At 38.9% G+C, this 23,942-nt stretch overlaps 1 protein-coding gene across 5 annotated transcripts in view; it reads right to left on the minus strand.

Annotated features, from left to right (window-relative positions):
- RPS6KA6 (ribosomal protein S6 kinase A6) overlaps nt 1-14,563 on the minus strand; it is a 195,448-nt gene extending 180,885 nt beyond the window's left edge. For all 5 annotated transcript variants that reach the window (XM_049107593.1, XM_049107594.1, XM_025431853.3 and 2 more), the window contains exon 1: nt 13,891-14,563. In XM_049107593.1, coding sequence (XP_048963550.1) covers nt 13,891-13,968 — 78 coding nt within the window. In that variant the 5' untranslated portion in view covers nt 13,969-14,563. The remainder of the gene's footprint in view (nt 1-13,890) is intronic.
- Between the last annotated feature and the right edge of the window lie 9,379 nt (nt 14,564-23,942).

The following is a 23,942-nucleotide window of genomic DNA, read 5'->3' on the forward strand; positions in this document are numbered from 1 at the left end:
AGTGAAAGGGAATATAAGGGAAGGGAGAAGAAATGGGTAGGAATTATCAGAAAGGGAGACAGAACATGAAGACTCCTAAGTCTGGGGAAAGAACTAGGAGTGGTAGAAGGGGAGCAGGGCGGGGGGTGGGGGTGAATGGGTGACGGGCACTGGGGGGGCACTTGACGGGATGAGCACTGGGTGCTATTCTGTATGTTGGCAAATTGAACACCAATAAAATATAAATTTATTATTTAAAAAAAAAAGAATGTCTCCAGGGCAATTCAGAAAACATTTCTATTATCTACAAAGACCTGATTAAGCTTAGCTCTAAATCTCTCCCACTTCCAACTCCTTTTCCACTTCTCACCTAAAAACAAACCAAAAGAAAACAAAATACACAAATAAACAAAACTATCATCAAGAATAGTAAATAATCTTTGAAAATAACATGTATGTGAAAACGTTATATACCAAATTCTGACAAAGTACTAAAAAGTTTACCTCAATATTCCTAGTGCTTACCATATCTTCAGAACTGCTACTAAAGATAATGACAGCATCCACCAATAAAGAAGTTTTCAGGAAGGGAAAAAATATTGTATTTCCTTCTCAACATTAGAGATGAAAGAGACTATAAGAGGGGTGATACTGTAAAAATATGGCCCACAATAGCAACAGCAAAAGTCAGAGCTTATTATGGAATAGTAAGATAATGATTAATTATCTTGATGAAATAATCAAGGTAGGGAAATACAGATGTCCTTTCCTAAAGGAACTGACTGGAATACTCCCAGATCAGACTGGTTTAAAGGAAAATAGTTTGGGAGAAAACTGATATCTGCGGTGCAGAGAACAGGACCCTATTGGCCCTTCACCCTTCCTATTCCAAATAAACCTGGTGAAAGCACCTAAGAAATACATATGTCCCTCTTCTCTTTCTACATTCAAGGAAGTAGCACTGACCACTATTTTCAGAACAGCCCTCTACACCCAGAGGCTGCTGACTATTTAATATGAATATTGATGAAGCAAGAATTACAGATCCAAAGATCATTTAAAAAGCATGAAAAGTTGTTTTTCTTTAGCTAAGTAATTAATTTGCCTATAGTAGTAAAAATTTTAAACATACTAAGAAATCATCATATTTGTGATATTTGTATCACTCTTGTTCAAGACAATATGAAAGAGGGGGAAAGTTCATTTTAGCTTTCTATCTCCCTATGCTGTAAAGATATACTTAACTTGGTATTAGTTCAGTGGCTAACATAAACACTTAAATTGGCTGGCATGCATTAAATATCTGTTAAATTAAGTCCTATCAAAATACTGCTAATATCTGTTGTTTTTTATTCTTCCCTCTTACTTTTAATCAGTTGCCAAATTCTAACTATTTCATCTGCAATTTCTATCCCATCAGTTCTCTCTTTTCTTCCCCTTTTTCTCTAGTTCAAAAATTCCACTACTACTTCCACTAATATAATACCCTTCTAGCTGGTATTCCCCATCTTCAGTCCTTCCTCACTCTAACTCATCCTACACACTGACGTCAGTTATTTTTCAAAGCACAGATCTGGTCATATTACCCATGTCCTCAACAACCTTTATCAGCTGTCCTTTACAAATTAACACCAAACCCTTAAACTGGCTTTTAAAATCCCATACAATCAGGGCCTAGCCTACCTTCAGTATGTCCCCTACCTCATCTCACAGTATATCTTCATTTTCACATCACAGACTTATACCCTAACCATATTAGATTCTTCCTTTCTCCAAGAACGTCTTCATGTGTTTGCTTACATTGTCCCCATCCACCAGAAACTTATTCCTTTCCATATCTGTCTGTGAAAATATTATCCTCTCTAATGCCCTGCTCACATTCCACCTCCTTAACAAGGCATTAACAGATCTATCCCTAAACCATGACCACAACCATCTCATTGTTGATGGTCTTGTGATTAATATAAATTTCTACACATGCCTACCTTGTCCACCTAAATGTAAACCCATGGGATTGGCGTGAGACTCAGGGTGGTAATATCTTCAGACATTTCATATTACAGTACTATGTACTACACTGCCTTGTACCCTATAAACACTTGATGAACTGAACCAATTCCCACCATGACAAAAGTAAAAAGTAAATGTCAGTGAAACACCTCAATAGCCAGTTACAGCAAATGGAATTGTCTCATATTCCCCATAGTGCTCCTAAGTTAATATTTTATCCCTGAATCACCTTATCTGTGATTACAGATGTGATTACTATACTTCAATAAAATGTTCAGATATAGGAAAGAAGTCTTAAGAAAAACTGCTCATAACAGGGAAAGCTGGGGGCCATGACCAAGGTGATCTAAATCCCCAGGTTTTAATATAGGTGACAATTATTCAGAGTTTAAGGGCAAGGAAAGTGGAATTATGACGACTATGAGAGAACAGAAGAAACTACTGTGTATTAGAGACCTACTATATGCAAAGCACCTTTTATTTATTGTTACCTTTAGTTTTGGGTTTTCTAAACAAAAGTAGCCATGGTTTAATTTGATGAGATTACACCCTTTTCAGTCAAACTATATTCACTATCTATAAAACAACCCCCAGCATTTTGTAATGAAACAGAGTATCTTGTCCAAGAAATTAAGCTAGACAAATTTCTGTTGCTCTCCTACACACTCTCATCTGAACAAACAACCCAAAGCATCAAAAGTCTAATTATTTATGCATAATACTGCTATAACAAGCTAAAAACAAAATTTGCTGGTAGACCTGAAGTAAGATTGAATTGATTTTCCCCCCTTCCTTAAAACAATTGCATTGTAACATATGCCTTCATGTTGGTACTGAAAAATAATTTCATCTTGTTTTGTTTTCAAAACACCTTGATAAGTGTATTACACCCAGTAATTAATGAATTTGTTTACACACAGTGCTTAAAGATTTTTTCCCCCATTTACAGATGAAGAAACTCAGTCTCAGAGAAGTTAGGTGACTTGCACTGGGTCACATATCTAGTATGACTTGGTGGTGAGATTAGAACCCAGATTAAGCCACCAAATCCCATGTTCTTTCCTCTATTACTACAGGGTCTCATTGAATTAAAACTAGCACTTTTTTCCTAATCTGCCATATATTAGAAATTCTGGTTAAATATTTAAAGTCTGTGCCTTTATTTTATTTTTTAAAGATTTTATTTATTTATTCATGAGAAACAGAGAGAGAGAGAAAGAGAGAAGCAGAGACACAGGCAGAGGGAGAAGCAGGCTCCATGTAGGGAGCCGGACGCGGGACTTGATCCTGGGTCTCCAGGATCAGGCCCTGGACTGAAGATGGTGCCCAACCGATGAGCCACCTGGGCTGCCCAAGTCTGTGCCTTTAATCCCAAACTGTTTTTATCAGTGAACTTTATTACTCTCAAAATTAATTTCTTTAAATAATAAGAGAGAGAGAGAGAGAGAAAGAGAGAGAGAGAGAGAGAAGCATACAGGGGACTCATAAGGATAACAGTTCCCTGTAGCCACTGGCTAGAAAAATGACAGGGGCTGATTTTCATGAGTTTTTGCAACCAGCAGGGCTTGAAGGATGGAGTTTTAAAAGTCAGCAAGCTAGTCTGGGACAAAACCCTGAGGATGCTGCACTACTCCTAGAGAGAGGCAGGCAAACACCACCAGGTGCAGACCGAATGGAAAGAGTGACCTGAGGATCTGAGGAACTGCCTGGGTCACAGACTGGAGATTACTAACTCTTCTGGGAGCTCCTCCATGAGAGATAGCATTCACAGACATGCCTCTCCATTTTCCTCCCCCACCTCTCAGCATAAACACAGAGCCACCTGCTAAGGGCAGCTCAGCCCCCACATTAGCTGTGTAGCCTGCTTATTCTGGGTCCCACATCCCTGTGCTCTGGTACAACTGTGCTTCCAGGTCAAGCCTCCCTCAATCCCAGCACATTGAAACTGTCTCCATCCAAATGGATGCCAGAGGACTGGCACAGGCTGCTGATGACAAGACCCACTAGAGCATTGAGTTCTGAATGTCCCCAGGGTTGGCTGGGAAAGAACTTAGAGGGTATTGCACTACTTCTGGAGAGAAGGCAGTAAAACAGTCCCAAAACAGACAGCATACAGACAGCAATGGGAGGTGGGGGGAAAATGGACACACAGCAGGGAGACTGTTTGCTCTTCCTGGGGTACTTCCCCGAAAGCAGAAAGCACAGAGACCTCACTCCAGGGACAAATGTGTTGGCCATTTCCTTCCCCTACCCCTCAGCATAAACACAGGACCACCCTCAGCACCATACCACCAATACTGGTGGCCTAACCTGTTTACACGAGGTTCAGCATCCCTGTACTGTGCTGGTTTAGAGCTATTAGGTCAAGTATGCCTCTGTCCCGTTGCAGGAGGCCTCTTCCCCCAGAAGACCAGCAGAAATCTCTTCCCACACCACATCTCCCAAACAGAGAGATCTGCAAGGCTTCAGTTCTAGTGGCAGTAGCATCAGGACTCATTTATCAAGCAGACCAGAGCACAGCTAGTTAAAACTCATCACACTCTAGCCAAGGGCCAAACACCACCCACTGCAGGTAAGGAGAGCCTCTGCAGACAGGTCTGAAGGCTAGAGCAAGCAAATTAAAACAGAAAAGCACAAACAGCACACACCAAGATACTTCCTAAAGCACCAGATCCTGGACATTATAGGACCACTTCTGCATAAAGCCATTATTCTCAGGATCAGGAAACATAACAGGCATTTCTAACATATAGAAGAAGATGGAGACTTAGACAAAAGGACAAAATGGAAAAATTTATTCCAAATGAAAGAACAAAATAAGGTCACAACAAAAGATCTAAGTGAAACAGATACATGTAACATGCCTGATAGAGAATTTAAAGCAACAATCATAAGGATACTCGCTGGGATTGAGAAAAGAATGGTAGACTTCAGGGATGTCCTTCTGTAGAGATAAAAGAGTCAAAAAAACAGTCAGAAATGAAAAATGCAGGGCATGTGCATTTCTCAGTGGTTGAGCATCTGCCTTTGGCTCAGATTGTGATCCCAGGGTCCTGAGATTGAGTCACACATCAGCTCCCCACATAGAGCCTGTTTCTTCCTCTGCCCATGTCTCTGCCTTTCTTTCTCTCTCTTTTCTTCTCTTCTCTCTCTCTCTCTCTCTCTCTCTCTCTCTAAAATAAATAAATAATATTTTTTTTCAAAAAGAAATGAAAATGCAGTAACTGAGATCTTAAATAGACAGGATGCAGAGAACACAAAGATCGAAGAAGTAAAGGAATGAATAAGGGATAAAAGAAAATAATGAAGCTGAGCAAAAGAAAGAAGAATTACAGAACGTGAGAATAGACTTAGGGAACCCAGTGACTGCATGAAACATAATTACATTTGTATCATAGGAATCCCAGAAAAAGAAGAGTTAAAAAGGGACAGGAAATTAATTTCAGGAAATAATGGCTGAAAACTTCTCTAATGTGGGGAAGGAAACAAATACTCAGATCCAGGAGGTACGAGAACTCCCATCAAAATCAAAAACAGGCCAACACCAAAACACATTGTAATTAAATTTACAAAATATAATGATAAAGAAAAAATCCTAAAAGCAGCAAAACAAAAGCAGTGTCTACTTTACAAAGGAAGACCCATAAGTCTAGTTACAGATCTCTCAAAAGAACCTTTGGAAGTCAGAAGGGAGTGGCATAATATATTTAAAGTGCTGAATGAGAAAAATCTGTAGCCAAGAATACTCTATCCAGCAAGGCTATCATTCAAAATAGGAGAGATAAAGGGTTACTCAGAAAACAAAAACAAAAGGAGTTCATAATCATTAAACCAGCCCTGCAAGAAATATTAAAGGGGACTCTTTGATTGGAAAAGACCAAAAGTGACAAGGACAAGAAAGGAACAGAGAAAATCTCCAGAAACAATGACAAAACAAATACTAAAATAGCACTTAATACATATCTATCAATAATCGTTGAATGCAAGTAAACTAAATGCTCCAATCAAAAGACATAAGGTGTCAGAACAGATGTGAAAAAAGATAGCTAGAGACATCTATATGCTGCTTACAAGAGATGCATTTTAGACCTAAAGATACCTGCAGATTGAAAGTGAGGGAATGGAAAAATATTTATCATGCAAATGGATGTCAAAAGAAAGCTGGAGTAACAAACTTATATCTGAAAAACTAGATTTTAAACCAAAGACTACAATCAAAGATGAGGACAAGCACTGTATCATAATAAAGGGAACTATCCAGCAAGAAAATCTAACAGTTTTAAATATTTATGCCCCAAACATGAGAGCAAGCCAAATATATAAAATAATTAATAACAAGCTTAAAGGAATTCATTGATAATAATAATATAATAGTCAAAGACTTTAACACTCCATTTACATCAATCATCTAAGCAGAAAATCAACAAGGAGAAAATGGCTTTGAAAGACAAACTGGGGACACTCGGGTGGCTCAGGGAGTGTCTACCTTAGGCTCAAGGAGTGATCCTGAGGTCCTGAGATGGAGTCCCTCTGCCTATGTCTCTGCCTGTCTTTCTATGTCTCTCGTGAATAAATTAAAAATCTTTTAAAAAAATGAAAGACAAACTGGACCAGATGGACTTAACAGATATTAACAGAACGTTCCACCCTAAAACAGCAAGGCACACATTCTCTTCAAGTGCTCATGGGACATTCTATAGACTAAATCACATATGATGTCACAAACAGACCTCAAAAAGTGCAAAATGAATGAGATCATAGTATGCATGTTTTCTGACCACAACACTATGATCCTGGAAGTCAATCACAAGAAAAAATTTGGAAAGACCACAAATACATGGAGGTCAAACATCATGCTACTAAAGAATGAATGGATGAACCAGGAAATCAAAGAACAAAAAAATGCACGGAAACAAATGAAAATGAATACACAATGGTCCAAACCTTTGGGATGCAGCAAAACCGGTCAGGCCTATGTCAAGAAGAAAAAAATTCTAAAGTAGACAACCTAACATTACATATAAAGGAGCTAGAAAAAAAGTAAAACTAATGAAGCCCAAAGCCAGCAGAAGAAGGGCAATAAAGAATAGAGCAGAAATAAATTATATAGAAACGAAGAAAACAATAAAACAGATCAATGAAATCAGGAACTGGTTCATTGAAAAAATTAATAAAATTGATAAACATTGAGCCAGACTTATCAAAAAGTACAGAGAAAGGAACCAGATAAATAAAATCACAAATTACAGAAGAGAAAACAAATCAAAAAGCAAAAAAAAAAAAAAAAAAAAAAAAAAAGAACCACGGGGGAGTATCTTCTGATTCTGTGTACTTTAAGTCCCTTGGCTTCTCCTGGAAGTTGTCAGTCAGTCTAGCTGGTGTTCTGGGGGAGGGGCCTGTTGTGCTGATTTTCAGGTGTTAGCAGTTGGGGGAGCTGCTGTGCCCCTGCCAGGTGCAGGGCTCAGTGGGGGTTGTTTACCCCGTGAGGCCACAGGAGGAATAGCCCCAGTGGCGGGGCAGCTCTGGAAACCTGGATTCAGCTCCAGCAGGAACTCCGTCTGCAGGGCCTGGAGGCTCCGGGGCGGGGCCGCTGATCTGCTCACAGAAACAGACACATAGATCAGTGGAACAGAATAGAGAATCCAGAAGTGGACCCTGAACTTTATGGGCAACTAATATTCGATAAAGGAGGAAAGACTATCCATTGGAAGAAAGACAGTCTCTTCAATAAATGGTGCTGGGAAAATTGGACATCCACATGCAGAAGAATGAAACTAGACCACTCTCTTTCACCATACACAAAGATAAACTCAAAATGGATGAAAGATCTAAATGTGAGACAAGATTCCATCAAAATCCTAGAGAAGAACACAGGCAACACCCTTTTTGAACTCGGCCATAGTACCTTCTTGCAAGATACATCCACGAAGGCAAAAGAAACAAAAGCAAAAATGAACTATTGGGACTTCATCAAGATAAGAAGCTTTTGCACAGCAAAGGATACAGTCAACAAAACTCAAAGACAACCTACAGAATGGGACAAGATATTTGCAAATGACATATCAGATAAAGGGCTAGTTTCCAAGATCTATAAAGAACTTATTAAACTCAACACCAAAGAAACAAACAATCCAATCATGAAATGGGCAAAAGACATGAACAGAAATCTCACAGAGGAAGACATAGACATGGCCAACATGCATATGAGAAAATGCTCCGCATCACTTGCCATCAGGGAAATACAAATCAAAACCACAATGAGATACCACCTCACACCAGTGAGAATGGGGAACATTAACAAGGCAGGAAACCACAAATGTTGGAGAGGATGCGGAGAAAAGGGAACCCTCTTACACTGTTGGTGGGAATGTGAACTGGTGCAGCCACTCTGGAAAACTGTGTGGAGGTTCCTCAAACAGTTAAAAATAGACCTTCCCTACGACCCAGCAATTGCACTGTTGGGGATTTACCCCAAAGATACAAATGCAATGAAACGCCGGGACACCTGCACCCCGATGTTTCTAGCAGCAATGGCCACGATAGCCAAACTGTGGAAGGAGCCTCGGTGTCCAACGAAAGATGAATGGATAAAGAAGATGTGGTTTATGTATACAATGGAATATTACTCAGCTATTGGAAATGACAAATACCCACCATTTGCTTCAACGTGGATGGAACTGGAGGGTATTATGCTGAGTGAAGTAAGTCAGTCGGAGAAGGACAAACATTATATGGTCTCATTCATTTGGGGAATATAAATAATAGTGAAAGGGAATATAAGGGAAGGGAGAAGAAATGTGTGGGAAATATCAGAAAGGGAGACAGAACGTAAAGACTGCTAACTCTGGGAAACGAACTAGGGGTGGTAGAAGGGGAGGAGGGCGGGGGGTGGGAGTGAACGGGTGACGGGCACTGGGGGTTATTCTGTATGTTAGTAAATTGAACACCAATAAAAAATAAATTAAAAAAAAACAAATTACAGAAGATAAATAACAACCAATACCACAGAAATACGAACAATTACAAAAGAATATAATAAAAAATTATATGCCAAATCTGGACCACCTGGAAGAAATGGATGAATTCCTAGAAACATATAAATTACCAAAACTGAAACAGGAAGAAATAGAAAACTTGAATTAAAAAAAAATTGAATAGACCAAGAATCAGCAAAAAACTCCATCAATAATAAAAAACATCTCCCAACAAACAAAAATCCAGGGCCAGATACCTTCACAGGAGTATTCTATCAAACACTTAAAGAAGAGTTAATTCCTATTCTTCTCAAACTGTCTTAAAAAATAGAAATAGAAGGAAAACTTCCGAACTCATTTTATGAAGCCAGCATTATCCTGATTCCAAGATCAAAGATTCCACTATGAAAGAGAACTACAGGACAATATCCCTAATGAAAATGGTTGCAAAAATGCCCAATAAAATACTACCAAATCTAAACGAACAGTATATTAAAAGAATCATTCACCACAATCAAGTGGGATTTACTCCTGGGCTACAAGAGTGGTTCAATAATCACAAAATAATCAATGTGAGATACCACACTTATAAAAGAAAGGATAAGAAACAAATGACCCATTTAGTAGATAAAGAAAAAGTATCTGTACATCTAACCCTCATGATAAGAACCCTCAAAAAATTAGGGTTAGAGGGTACATACATCAACATAATAAAGTTCATGTATGAAAAACTGAGAGCTTTTCCTCCGTGGTCAGGAACAAGACAGGGATTTCTACTCTTACCAATGTTATTTAACATGTTACTAGAAGTCCTATCCACAGTAGCAAAAAGAAATAAAAAGGCATCCAAAGAACTCAAACTTTCCATATATCTGTGTGTGTATGTATATGGAGAAATATTACTCAGCTATAAAAAGAATTTGCAAGGGTATGGCTCGAGCTAGTGAGTATTATGCTAAGTGAAATAAGTCAGTGAAAGAAAGAAAAATACCATATGATTTCACTCATATGTAGAATTTAAGAAACAAAACAAATATGGGGGTAAAAAAGAGAGGAAAACCAAGAAATGGAATCTTACCTATAGAGAACAAACTGATGGTTACCAGAGGGGAGGTGAGTGGAACAATGGGTTAAATAGGTGATGGGTATTAAGGAGGGCACTTGAAATGAGTAAGGGTGTGGTATGTAAGGGTTGAATCACTAAATTCTACACCTGAAACTAATATTACATTGTATGTCAAGTAAATGGAATTAAAATAAAAACTTGGGAGAAAAATAAATACAAGTAGCAATTACAATACAATATAATATGATATAATATGCAATTTGAAAACTATGATCAATTCCTTCTTCAGAAAGCAAACACTTTCACAAAAAAAAAAACAGTTAAATGCATACTGTAATGTACATAGCACTAACTCATGAAAACTTTACCAAATCAAGCTATTCTTTATAATCCTTACCCAGGAGCGCCCAATATCCAATCACACCTTAGGTAACACTTCTTCATCCTGACAAAATCCACTCAAGAGCTAAAATTGAAAAAAAAAAAAAGAGCTAAAATTGTATACACTAACAATGAGACTGAAGAAAGAGAAATTAAGGAGTCAATCCCATTGACAATTGCATCCAAAAGCATAAGATACCTAGGAATAAACCTAACCAAACAGGTAAAGGATCTATACCCTAAAAACTACAGACCACTTCTGAAAGAAATTGAGGAAGACACAAAGAGATGGAAAAATATTCCATGCTCATGGATTGGAAGAATTAATATTGAAATTGTCAATGTTACCCAGGGCAATTTACACATTTAATGCAATCCCTATCAAAATACCATGAACTTTTTTCAGAGAGTTGGAACAAATCATCTTAAGATTTGTGTGGAATCAGAAAAGACCCCGAATAGCCAGGGGAATATTGAAAAAGAAAACCATATCTGGGCGCATCACAATGCCAGATTTCAGGTTGTACTACAAAGCTGTGGTCATCAAGACAGTGTGGTACTGGCACAAAAACAGACACATAGATCAATGAAACAGAATACAGAACTCAGAATGGACTCTCAACTCTATGGTCAACTAATATTCGACAAAGCAGGAAAGACTATGCACTGGAAAAAAAGTCTCTTCAATAAATGGTGCTGGGAAAATTGGACATCCACATGCAGAAGAATGAAACTGTACCATTCTCTTACACCATACACAAAGAAAAACTCAAAATGGATTAAAGATCTAAATGTGAGACAAGATTCCATCAAAATCCTAGAGGAGAGCACAGGCAACACCTTTTTTGAACTTGGACACGGCAATTTCTTGCAAGATATATCCATGCAGGCAAGAGAAACAAAAGCAAAAATGAATTATTGGGACTTCATCAAGATCAAAAGCTTCTGCACAGCAAAAGAAACAGTCAACAAAACTCAAAGACAACCTACAGAATGGGACAAGATATTTGCAAATGACCTATCTGATAAAGGGCTTGTATCCAAGATCAATAAAGAACCTAGTAAACTCAACAGCAAAGAAACAAACAATCCAATCATGAAATGGGCAAAAGACATGAACAGAAATCTCACAGAGGAAGACATAGATACGGCCAATAAGCTCATGAGAAAATGCTCCGCATCACTTGCCATCAAGGAAATCCAAATCAAAACCACAATGAGATACCACCTCACCCCAGTGAGAATGGCGAAAATTAACAAATCAGGAAACAACAAATGTTGGAGAGGATGTGGAGAAAGAGGAACCCTCTTGCACTGTTGGTGGGAATGTGAACTGGTGCAGACACTCCAGAGAACTGTGTGGAGGTTCCTCAAACAGTTAAAAATAGATCTGCCCTACGACCCAGCAATTGCACTGCCGGGGATTTAACCCAAAGATACAGATACAGTGAAACACCAGAACACCTGCACCCCAATGTTTACAGCACCAATGTCCACAATAGTCAAACTGTGGAAGGAGCCTCAGTGTTCATCAAAGATGAATGGAGGGATCCCTGGGTGGCGCAGCGGTTTGGCGCCTGCCTTTGGCCCAGGGCGCGATCCTGGAGATCTGGGATCGAATCCCACATTGGGCTCCCGGTGCATGGAGCCTGCTTCTCCCTCTGCCTGTCTCTCTTTCTCTCCCTCTCTCTGTGACTATCATAAATAAATAAAAAAAATTAAAAAAAAGATGAATGGATAAAGAAGATGTGGTATATGTATATAATGGAATATTACTCAGCCACTAGAAACGACAAATACCCACCATTTGCTTTGACATGGATGGAACTGGAGGGTGTTATGCTGAGTGAAATAAGTCAATCAGAGAAGGACAAACATTATATGGTAATTATGATTCAAAACATTTCTCAATTCAAATTTAACAAAAATTATAAAATAGCAGGCATGCAAAAGGCTCTCCATCCCCCACCCCATCCTTATATACAAACATTTAACTTTTTCTAAACCAGATACCTGGAACTGTAAGTCAACTGATTACATATGTGAATAAAATAACATCCCTCTCCCTTTGAACAGTCTTGCTAGAAAATTGTTGCAAGTATGAAACATTGCCATAGTCCAAGAAGAAATTTACCTTTCTTCATTTATTCTGTTAAGAGATGTAGAATATTAAAATGTATTTTGGAACTGCTCAGTTTACTAGTAAAATATTAACTATAGTGGAAAAGGTTCAACTTTAGACTCCTTCTGAATTTATTTCTATTATACTTCTTGTTCAATGTTATCCTGGCACAGAATTTTAACATCAATTTATTTGGAAAAGTGAAAAAGAAAAAAGAATGAATTAAACAGAGAACAGTCCAAAGTGTATTTTTAAGGATGGAGCAAGTACTTGAAGACAAATTAGCATCTTGAGATGTGGAGAACTGTGATTGCCAATCCTACCGCAAAATATCCTACTGTGAATCAATTTGGTCTTCAGTACTTTTTATGAGGTCTACTGTGGCCTCTACTGGAGTATTAAGCTGTCAATCTATTAAGTTGTCAGAAAAGGATCTGACTTTCTATCCCCAAAGTCTTGTTTTTAGAGTTTAAATGCTGCCCGTTACTAGCCACAACACTAAAAATAGAGTACCTGTGCACATGTAAGTTTTCACTGCACAGCTGACCTAAGTCCAATCAGAACAGTTTCAGAAGAGCGGGAAGAGAGGAGAAGCAAAAATATTCTGGTTGAACCTCGTAGTCTTCCAAAGATTCATCTTATAAGGCCTAGGGTTTACTTTGTGTTTTCTTTTACCGACCAATAGAGCGGGGGCAGCAGTTGGGGAAAGAAAAAAGGAGGAAGAGGGTGGTAGAATTGAGGAGAATACAGAACATCACATAGTAAATCATGAAACCCAGCCGCCAATTAATCTCCAAATGGGTTCTTACAAAAACCACAACATGCCATGGAGAAACTAGAAAGCCAAGTAAGGAGTACACATTCCTACGAGCAAATGTCCCCAGAGTTATTCTGTCATCTAGGTATGTTTTTGTTGCGCTGGGTTCCTAAAAGTATCCGGGATTAAACAGCTAGCTGGAGTCAGCAGCTGTCCCTCAAAGTGACCCCAGAGAGCAAACCTGGCGCAGCAGAGAAAGAGGAAAGTGCTGAGCGGGGCGCTGTACCTGGCGCGTTCCCCAGTCCCACTTCAGGTCGCAAAGTGAAGAAACTTAGTCACAACTCCAGCACAGCCCGAGAGGCAGGAGCTCCTTCTGAGACAGAGCCCAGATCTGGGCTGCTCACTCCCCAAGCCCTAGCCCTAGCCCGTCATCTCCCGAGCGAAAGCACAGTTGAAGCAGAGCATGCTTCGCTGTCCCGCAGCCTCAACGGGGCTTGCCTGGGCACCCCGCTCCCTAGCCCCAAGACCTTCTCTCTTGGGCCTCTAGCCAGGGTCCTGAGAGGAAGGGGGATGGCTCCAGCCCTTGGCCACCATAACTAACCTTGCCGCTGCTCGCGCCGCCTCCGAAAACCTCCATTTCTTGGTTCAAAAGCTCGTCCTGAGGAGCGAACGGTAGCATAGCCCCTTCAGGAGCACTTGGGCAGGAGCTGCCAACCGCTGGCGCAACCGCGCATCGCGTCGTTTGAGCTTGCCAGCCGCCGCCACCACCAGCGAAAACCCTAGCCCCTCCTTCAGCGACCGCTGCCCTAGCTTCAGGGTCCCCTCAGAGGCTGTGAGCGGAGGACCGTCTCCACAGGCAGCTGCTCCCCATAGACAAGAAAACTCTATGCTGCCTCACGGAGAGTTCCCCTCGGCTTGTGCTCACCACTGCCGCCACCACGACGGTCGTTCGGCGTTGACTCTGTCGCCCACCCCGCTTCCTAGGGCCTCCTCCCCGTACCCAGCTCTGTCAATATGGCGGCAGCGGCGGCTTCACCTGTGCAGCTCCTGGACCCCACCCCCCGCCCCCCTCCCCCGCGGCTGCAGCAGCACAGTAGCGTCACTCGAACGTCAATGGAGATTCCCCAGCCCCAGGTGAAGAGGAGGTGGGAAAGAAGAGCTGGGGTGAATACCGAGGACCGCGTGGTTGGGGGTGGGTAAGAGGGGAGGAGGACGCGCAGGGCTAGGAGGCAGGAGAAGAGTAGTAAAAGCCACTGCTAGCGCTGCAGTAAACCTGCCCACTTCATGGAGCATGCGCGTCTCTGTTCACACATGCTCAGCAGGCCCTCTCAAGTCTACGAAGGCGGCTTGCAGGCGGGAGGATTCCCAAAATGAATGTAGAAACAGGGAGATGCTCTGGAGCATTGGAGCAGTTAGTGTCTGGGGAGGACTCCAGGAATATCTGCTTGCAGGGCTCACAAAAGCGGGTGTCCTATACACCGAACCACACCCATTTTTGTATAGTGATGAATAGTAGAGCGGGGATTTAGTACAGTATACAATGGGCCTCTAGAAGCAGGAGGCAGGAAGAAAATGCATTTAAAATAAATTAGTACACCTATGCTCCCAAACTCCTCCACCCCCCACCCCAGTCCCTCTCAGCACTTCCCTCTGGTTGCCCTTATAGTATTGATGGCACACAGTATTTCTAGGGTTCATACACACGTGCACATAAATATGCCACTTATTGGACCCTACTTGTGGCATTGAAGGCAGAATGTTGGAAGCTAATCTCAACCCCTACCCTGCTCTAAAGGTATTAGACCTGTAGTGAAAGTAATAATCATTTTTCTGTCTTCTTCTAATCAAACCTTTACCGGTCTGCTACTCTGCTCTGTACTAGGAGCCAGCAATATAACACGTAAATAAACCACACGGGGATGATCAATGAGCTCCTTATTGAAACACTTCAGAACCCATCGTAAAAAAAGTGATTCCACCTTTGACACTTCAAAGAGACTTAAAATAGCAAAGGTAACAGCAACAAGGAGGCTCAGTACCTTGGAGAGGTTTCTAAGGATCAATATAAAACGCAAGCACCCTTTCCCCAATACTACACCCAAGGCTGCGGTGTTGCGCTTGAGGAAAACACTGAAGTATGCCCTCCATTTATTTCACCATCTGGCGTGCAGCACTGTGGAAGTAAAAAGCAAGCCACAGAGGTTGGCATTGAATTGCAAACAAAGATCACTAATGGTGCCCTCCCACCTCCACTGCTTACAATCCCAGGGGAAAAGTGAGCTTTACAAAATATGATTTTGTAAAAGTGAAAACTTTCCAGGTAGTGGGTGCATGGAGCTATAAACAGTGAAAATGTGCACATGCACACAGTTGCATGAATTCCTGTTTGGCTGAACTGGCAGTGTTCTTAAATAAGCCCCATCATTTTGGGCAGCCCGGGTGGCTCAGCGGTTTAGCACCGCCTTCAGCCCAGGGCCTGATCCTGGACTCCCTGAATCGAGCATGGGCATGGAGCCTGCTTCTCCCTCTGCCTGTGTCTCTGCCTCTCTCTCTCTCTCTCTCTCTCTCTGTGTGTGTGTGTCTCATGAATAAACAAATAAAATCTTTAAAACATATATTTAAAAAAAAAGACCCATCATTTTGAGCATTGGATCTCATCCCTTCTTGCTACTCAGCTTTGTTTTCTGCAATTCTCCATCACCACTCCCCTTAGCATCATGGTTTTGTTTTTTGTTTTTTTCCTCTACTGGACCTTTCCCATCCGCAAAAATGCATAGTTACTGACCTTAACTTGCTGAGCCACTCATTAGTGTTTGATGCAGTTCAGGACTCTTTTCTCCTTTCTTTCTTTCTTTCTTCTTTCTTTCTTTCTTTCTTTCTTTCTTTCTTTCTTTCTTTCTTTCTTTCTTCTTTCTTTCTTTCTTTCTTTCGTCTTTCCTTCTTTTTTTTTATGATTCCCTCTTTATTTAAACATTTTCTTGTTTGGCCTCCAGAACAAAACTGTTTGTTCATTTTCCTCCTACAACACTGGCCATTTCTTCTCAGTTCCCTTTGCAGGACAACCCCTCATTTTCCCAGTTTCTAAAAGTAGAAATTTCAGTATTATATTCTCCACCCCTATGTTTCCCAATATCCTAGGTATTTCCATAGCACATCCAGTTCCATGGCTTTAAATCTCATCTGTATGCTGAGACCTTTCAAAGTTTATCTCCAGCCTCAAACTCTTTCTCGAAGTCAAGACTTGTATACACAACTGCCTATTTTACTTAAATACCTAATAGGTATCTCAAACTTAATCTACTCAAAACCGAATTCTTGATTCAACCTCAACCAAGGTTTTCCTTGTCTGGACTTCTCCAGGCAATTAATGACCTCCACCATCCACCTAGTTTGCTGTTCAAATAAATGTTCCTTCAGAGTGTTTCTATGACTGTCCTTTCTAAAACACCATCCCCATAACTCTAACTTCGCCCTGCTTTTTTCTTCATAACAACAATCAACATATGGTCGATATTTGTTTATTTATTTCCCTGAACACTTAGCATAATGCTTGGAACATAATGAGGCTCAGTAAAAAAAAAATGAGGCTCAGTAAATATTTGCTGAATGAATTAACATGTCCTTTGTTATTATTGTTTTATGCATTTGGTAAATACACCACATCAACTATATTAAGAAGCTTCTTCACTATGAATGTATTTCTTTTTTCTCTGAATTTTTATTTAAACTCCAGTTAGTTAACATACAGCGTAATATTAGTTTCAACTGTAGAATATAGTGATTCAAATTTACATACAACACCCAGTGTTCATCACAAATGCCCTGTTTAATACCCATCACCTACTTAACCCATCCCCTCCTCTAGTAACCTTCCATTTTGTTCTCTAGAGCTAAGAATCTGTTTCTTGGTTTGCCTTTTCCCCCCTATGTTCATGTGTTTTGTTTCTTAAATTCTACATATGAGTGAAATCATATGGTATCTGTCTTTCTCTGACTGACTTATTTCATTTAGCATAATATTCTCTAGTTCCATCCATGTTCTTGCAAATAGCAAGATTTCATTCTCTTTATGGCTAATTAATATCCCACTCTGTATTAAATTTCACCTTCATAAATGTTTATTCATTCAACATTCCTCTTAGCTTATAAACATGCATACATCTCTCTCATTTAAAAAAATCAAAATCCCTTCATCAATTCAAGGATTTTAATAAATCCCTGTTTCTCAGTTCTTTCAGTTAAGTCCCTCTACATCTATCTCAAATATTTTTTTTTAAATATCTGCTCCATCCTGCATTATCACTGTCTCTGTTCACCTCATAGAATATGTTCTTGGACTAGTTATACTAATGATTCCTCTTAACCTGTCTTTCTGACTCCAAATGTATACTCTTTCTCCAATCCATCCTCCTCACTGGCAGCCCAGGAATCAAAATTCCTCAATGATAATTCATCATTGCTAGTAAAGCATCCACACTTATTAGCTCTTAATGTGAATGTTCTCACCAACTGGCCTCTATCTTTCCAGTTTCATCTACCATCTCAAATTCCAGTCAGATCTATGCACATGTTATTGTATCTTCCTTATCCTACTCTTTCTAAACAACTTATTTTTAATAGCAGTCAATACTGACAACTACAATTACTGAGAGCCTACTATGCTCCAAGCATATACTCTTCATGAATTCATTTAGCCCTCATAACAATTTTTAAAAGTTCATATTATATAGATAATTTTACAGATGAGGAAACTGAGCCTGAGAAAGGTTCAGTGATTTTACCAATACCTTAGAGATATTAAATGGAAATTCTAGAATTAAAACTACATCTGCTGGATGCCAAGCTTTCTACCCCACCCTGTTGTTCTGTGAAAGCCCTCTGATATTACCTTCCCTCTCCATACCCTAATTCCACTCATCCATAGGAAAAATTAGTTACCCATTCTTCTTTACTTCCATAAAACTTTTTGCCATATCCTTATTTCAACACTGCTTTAATTTTCTTTAGTAAAAAACTTTGAGATTTTGGTGTTAATTAATTTACCTATTAAGATCTGCTTTCACAGCACATGTCTGGTGCTCAATATGTTGGATGGGCAAACAGTATTTCCCTACTCTAGCCAGAAACAGTTGAGGCTGTGGGCTAATATAACAGTGTATAACAGTACTTAACCCTGCATAGTTTCTTTTTTCTTTTTTTTTTAAGATTTTATCTATCCATTCACAAGAGACACAGAGAGAGAAGCAGAGACACAGGCAGAGGAAGAAGCAGGCTCTATGCAGGGAGCCCGAAGCGAGAAGCGAGACGCGAGACCCGATCCCGAGTCTCCAGGATCACGCCCTGGGCGGAAGGCAGTACCAAACCGCCGAGCCACCCGGGCTGTCCTTAACCCTGCATAGTTTAATGCTTATTTGCTCTGTTTTGATTCCCTTTATCAAAGATGTATTGTCTGATTTTAAGTTACTAGTAACCAAGACCTATTATATACAATTTCAACTAGCTCAGAGGTCCTTAGATTCTTGGTGAAAAACATGATGACTTTATTTAAGCACAAAAGCAGTTATTAAGGAAGTCTCAAGCTTCAGTCTTCTGAAAAGTATACATAGCACATAGCAGATATTCTTGCTTTCTCTTTAGTCTTCAGGAAATTTTTAGCCTGAAATTTTCTATATGCCCATGTATCTCTGGATGTCTAATTATTGGAGCATAATATTAGAAGTTTACACAATAGAGGCACCTGGGTGGCTCAGTGGTTGGTTGAGCATCTTCCTTCAGCGCAGGTGGTGATCCTGGGGTCCTGGGATCGGGTCCTACATCAGGCTTCCAGCCAGAAGCCTACTTCTCCCTCTGCCTATGTCTCTGCCTGTCTCTCTGTGTCTCTCATGAATAAATAAATAAAATATTTTTTAAAAAGAAGTTTACACAATATTTAGTAATATTTTGTTGGCTCTGGAACTGGGATGTACTATATCTAGTTTCTAAATAATATATTGTTCACCATAAAAGGTAATGAGATGTGCTCCACCATCATTAGAGCATGTGTTTTGAGTATTTTCAGGACTAAGGAAAGAGTACACTTAAACATTCACAGTGACTTATTTACCTTGTGATAAATGGCACTCATTGGATTACCAAGGTCAAAGGTGAAAATAAGTGGTCATGTAATTTAACTGAAAAAGGTTAGCTGACCCATATAGAGATAAAAATCTTCTTGGCCCCACTAAAGTTGTGTAAAATATGAACCAAGGACCTTTGATCACCAGATCACAGACCACTCACAGATCCTACGCTATGGTCTTGATTTCTAAACTGTAGAATTTACAAAGTAATGCTTATTTGGGGTATAATTATAGAAAGAGCCATTTAGTCTCTCAGTATTCTATGCCTATTTCCCCAATGTTTATAATCCAAATAGCTGGAAAATGGTGAGCCAACACAGAATATAAAAGCACTACTAGGAAAATATTCAAATATTTTATTTTGAAGGTATTCAGACATAAATTATAAAAATTGATTCATATACACAAACAGAGAAGTTTTAAATGTTTAAGTTTTAGCAAATACTTACAGTCTTTAGATAATTCCTTGAAGTGTCAGAGAATTTTCATTTTCTAAAAATAACAACTTTGTACCTTCTACAAATCAATTTGAAAATGGAAGCAATACACACATATCAAATGTCAGCTCATTGTTGCCTTTTTGGTGAAATTAATGAGATTAAACAATAAATAAATGATAAATATGATAATAGTTTTTCTTCTTTGGACAGTAACAATGCATGCAAAGCTTACAATGCATGAAAAGTGAAATCACTTAATAATACTAAAGACTAGGAAGAATACTAACAATCATTTTGTAATCTAACTCTTAAGATATTTATGAAAGATTGTTAAATTTCATGATTTAGCTTCAACTTACTAAATTGTAGTAACGGTATGTGCTACAAAGGCATTCTGCTGTATCACATATAAAGAAAATATCAAGCAGTAAAATTTTATTTTCTTTTTATTTCTGAGTCTCTTCAAATCATATCAACATATTTGGTTATAATGTCATTTTCTGAGGGAAAAAAAAAAGTTGATCTTACTAGTGGGTTTACCAAAATGATAGAATGATAGGAAATGAATTCCAATGATGATGTAAATAAATATAATAACCAATTATAGTTGACAAAATGGATACATTTTTTACAAGCCAAAGGAATATGCCAGATGTAAAGGTAATCTGGCTGCCCATGTCCTTCACAGCATTGTTCACAAAAGTTGAGTCACCAGTTTGACAAGTTACTTGATGTCTCTTCCCTAATTCACAATTTTCCATTGGGTTCCTAGCAAAGCTTAGAACCTTTTTAAGGAGACTTCTTTCTGAGATAAGGTGGACCAGTCACTGATTAAGAATATGGGAGTAGCTATGTTACCCTATTCAAGCTTCAAACATACTCATAAATTTGTAAAGCAATTGAAATATATAAATGTATGCAACTACCAATTTAACTAGTTTCAGATTGTCCTTTGCATATAATTCACAAAACTGTTTTCCCCTACAATAAAACATGTGATTAGAGTTCCCATGACTGAAGTAATTTCCCTGGTGCCATCCATACCTGCTTACTAGGTTCTCCAAGTGTTTAAGGTTTCTAAATAAAATTTACATTAAACTGAACCAGATAATTTTAGACTTACAGTCATGGTCTTATTAACAACATACTCTAAGTCACTGGTAAGTATGCATCAGAATTTTCTGCAGGACTTTGTCAAAACACAGATTGCAGAAACCCAGTGTTTCTAATTCAATAAACTGAGGTTGGAAACTTAGTGTTTGCATTTCTACCAAGTACTCAGGGATTCTTATGATGCTGGTTTTGGGACTCCAATTTTAGAGCCACTGCTTTTTAAGTTATAATTAGGCAAAGTAAGACACACATATTTTAAAGTGATTTTGTTTAAAAAGCCTAAATAATTCACTTGAATTTCAGATCCTTTGAACTCATATGACATATGAACAGAGACTTGGAAAGTAAATATAAATTTAAATTTTCTAAGGAAAACCGATAGAGGGTAGAAACCCTATAGAGGTATTTTAAGATAATATAAAAACAGTTGGCAAGCTAATAACTTATTGTTAGTGTACAGAGTTGAATATAATAAAAAGTGTCTTTTCCCTGATGCCCCATTTCAGGAATTCAACTGGTAAAATAGGCAAATTTGGAGGTGGATATAGAAGAAAAGGATTTAAAAAAGAATAGGATTAAAACATTAAGACAACGTCAGGTACATGCAGCATAGTACCCTGGATAGCTCCCTGGAAGAGATGTTGTTTTGAGTCTAAGTTTGATCTTCTCTAAGTAAGCCTCTTCTATTTAGAGCCCAACTCCTTATTTGAATTCTGAATGTTCAAGAAGGCCATATATTTTTGTATATTTTTTATTTAAGTTTGATTTGCAAACATATAGTATAACAAGCAGTGCTCATCCCATCAAATGCCCCCTCAGTGCCTGTCACCCAGTCACCCCATCCCCCTGCCCACCTACCCTTCCACTACCCCTTGTTCGTTTCCCAGAGTTAGGAGTCTCTCGTGTTCTGTCATTCTCTCTGAAGGCAACATATTTATGTAAAGTTGAGTCCCTGGAAACTAGGGAGTGGGGAATTATTTAAATTTCCTCATTAATATTTGGACCCCATGCACATAAAAGTTGTATATATTTTTACCTAATTTGGAGTAACAGACATTCATAATATCAAGTAGGCTTATGTCAGGGCCTAGACATATGTACATAAAACAAGATGTTTCAAATTAAGAATTGGGTTTCATTCTGAAACTGAGAATCATTTTCATTATTTCCTTTCTTTATTTAGTGAGTCAGAGTTCATTTAGCTCCTAAATTATTTATTGAACTGACCTAAGTCTAGTCTCAACAGATTTTCACAGTGAATATAATATAAAATAGTCTTACAACTTAACATACTCCTAGAAAATACATCCTATAAAACCACTGGAAGTTCTTAAAGGCAACACAGTTTCTAGATAACTTCCCTTCTTTTTACAACTTTGAGTTCATTTAAATGGAAATTTAGTTAAAGCAATATTAAAACATATTTTAAACAAAAAGTTGTACATGCTTAATGTGTACAATATGATGATTTGGTACACATATACACCAGTAAAGATTAATAGAGCCAACTAATTAACTTATCATTTTCTCTTTTTTTTCAGTTCTTCAGCATTAAACTTTTTTTTAATAATAAATTTATTTTTTATTGGTGTTCAATTTGCCAACATAAGAATAACACCCAGTGCTCATCCCGTGAAGTACCCCAATCAGTGCCCATCACCCAATCACCCCCACCCCCTGCCATCCTCCCCTTCCACCACCACTAGATAGTTTCCCAGAGTTAGGAGTCTTCATGTTCTGTCTCCCTTTCTGATATTTCCTATCCATTTCTTCTCCCTTCCCCTCTATTCCCTTTCACTATTATTTATATTCCCCAAATGAATGAGAACATATAATGTTTGTCCTTCTCCAAATGACTTATTTCACTCAGCATAATACCCTCCAGTTCCATCCACGTCGAAGCAAATGGTGAGAATTTGTCATTTCTAATGGCTGAGTAATATTCCATTGTATACATAAACCACATCTTCTTTATCCATCATCTTTCCTTTTTTTTTTTTTTAATCCATCATCTTTCGATGGACACCGAGGCTCCTTCCATAGTTTGGCTATTGTGGACATTCCTGCTAGAAACATTAGGGTGCAGGTGTCCCAGCGTTTCATTGCATCTATATATTTGGGGTAAATCCCCAGCAGTGCAATTGCTGGGTCATAGGGCAGATCTATTTTTAACTCTTTGAGGAACCTCCACACAGTTTTCCGAGTGGTTGCACCAGTTCACATTCCCACCAACAGTGCAAGAGGGTTCCCCCTTTCTCCACATCCTCTGCAATATTTGTTGTTTCCTGCCTTGTTAATTTTCCCCATTCTCCCTGGTGTGAGGTGGTATCTCATTGTGGGTTTGATTTGTATTGTCCCGATGACAAGTGATGCAGAGCATTTTCACATGTGCAAGTTGGCCATGTCTATGTTCTCTTCTGTGAGATTCCTGTTCATGTCTTTTACCCATTTCATGATTGGATTGTTTGTTTCTATGGTGTTGAGTTTAATAAGTTCTTTATAGGTCTTGGAAACTAGCCCTTTATCTGATACGTCATTTGCAAATATCTTCTCCCATTCTGTAGGTTGTCTTTTAGTTTTGTTGACTGTATCCTTTGCTGTGCAAAAGCTTCTTATCTTCATGAAGTCCCAATAGTTCATTTTTGCTTTTGTTTCTTTTGCCTTCATGGATGTATCTTGCAAGAAGTTACTGTGGCCGAGTTCAAAAAGGGTGTTGCCTGTGTTCTCCTCTAGGATTTTGATGGAATCTTGTCTCACATTTAGATCTTTCATCCATTTTGAGTTTCTCTTTGTGTATGGTGAAAGAGAGTGGTCTAGTTTCATTCTTCTGCATGTGGATGTCCCATTATCCCAGCACCATTTATTGAAGAGACTGTCTTTCTTCCAATGGATAGTCTTTCCTTCTTTGTCGAATATTAGCTGACCATAAAGTTGAGGGTCCACTTCTGGATTCGCTATTCTGTTCCACTGACCTATATGTC

Source organism: Canis lupus, chromosome X, assembly GCF_003254725.2.
Source record: "Canis lupus dingo isolate Sandy chromosome X, ASM325472v2, whole genome shotgun sequence".
NCBI classification, from domain to species: Eukaryota; Metazoa; Chordata; class Mammalia; order Carnivora; family Canidae; genus Canis; species Canis lupus.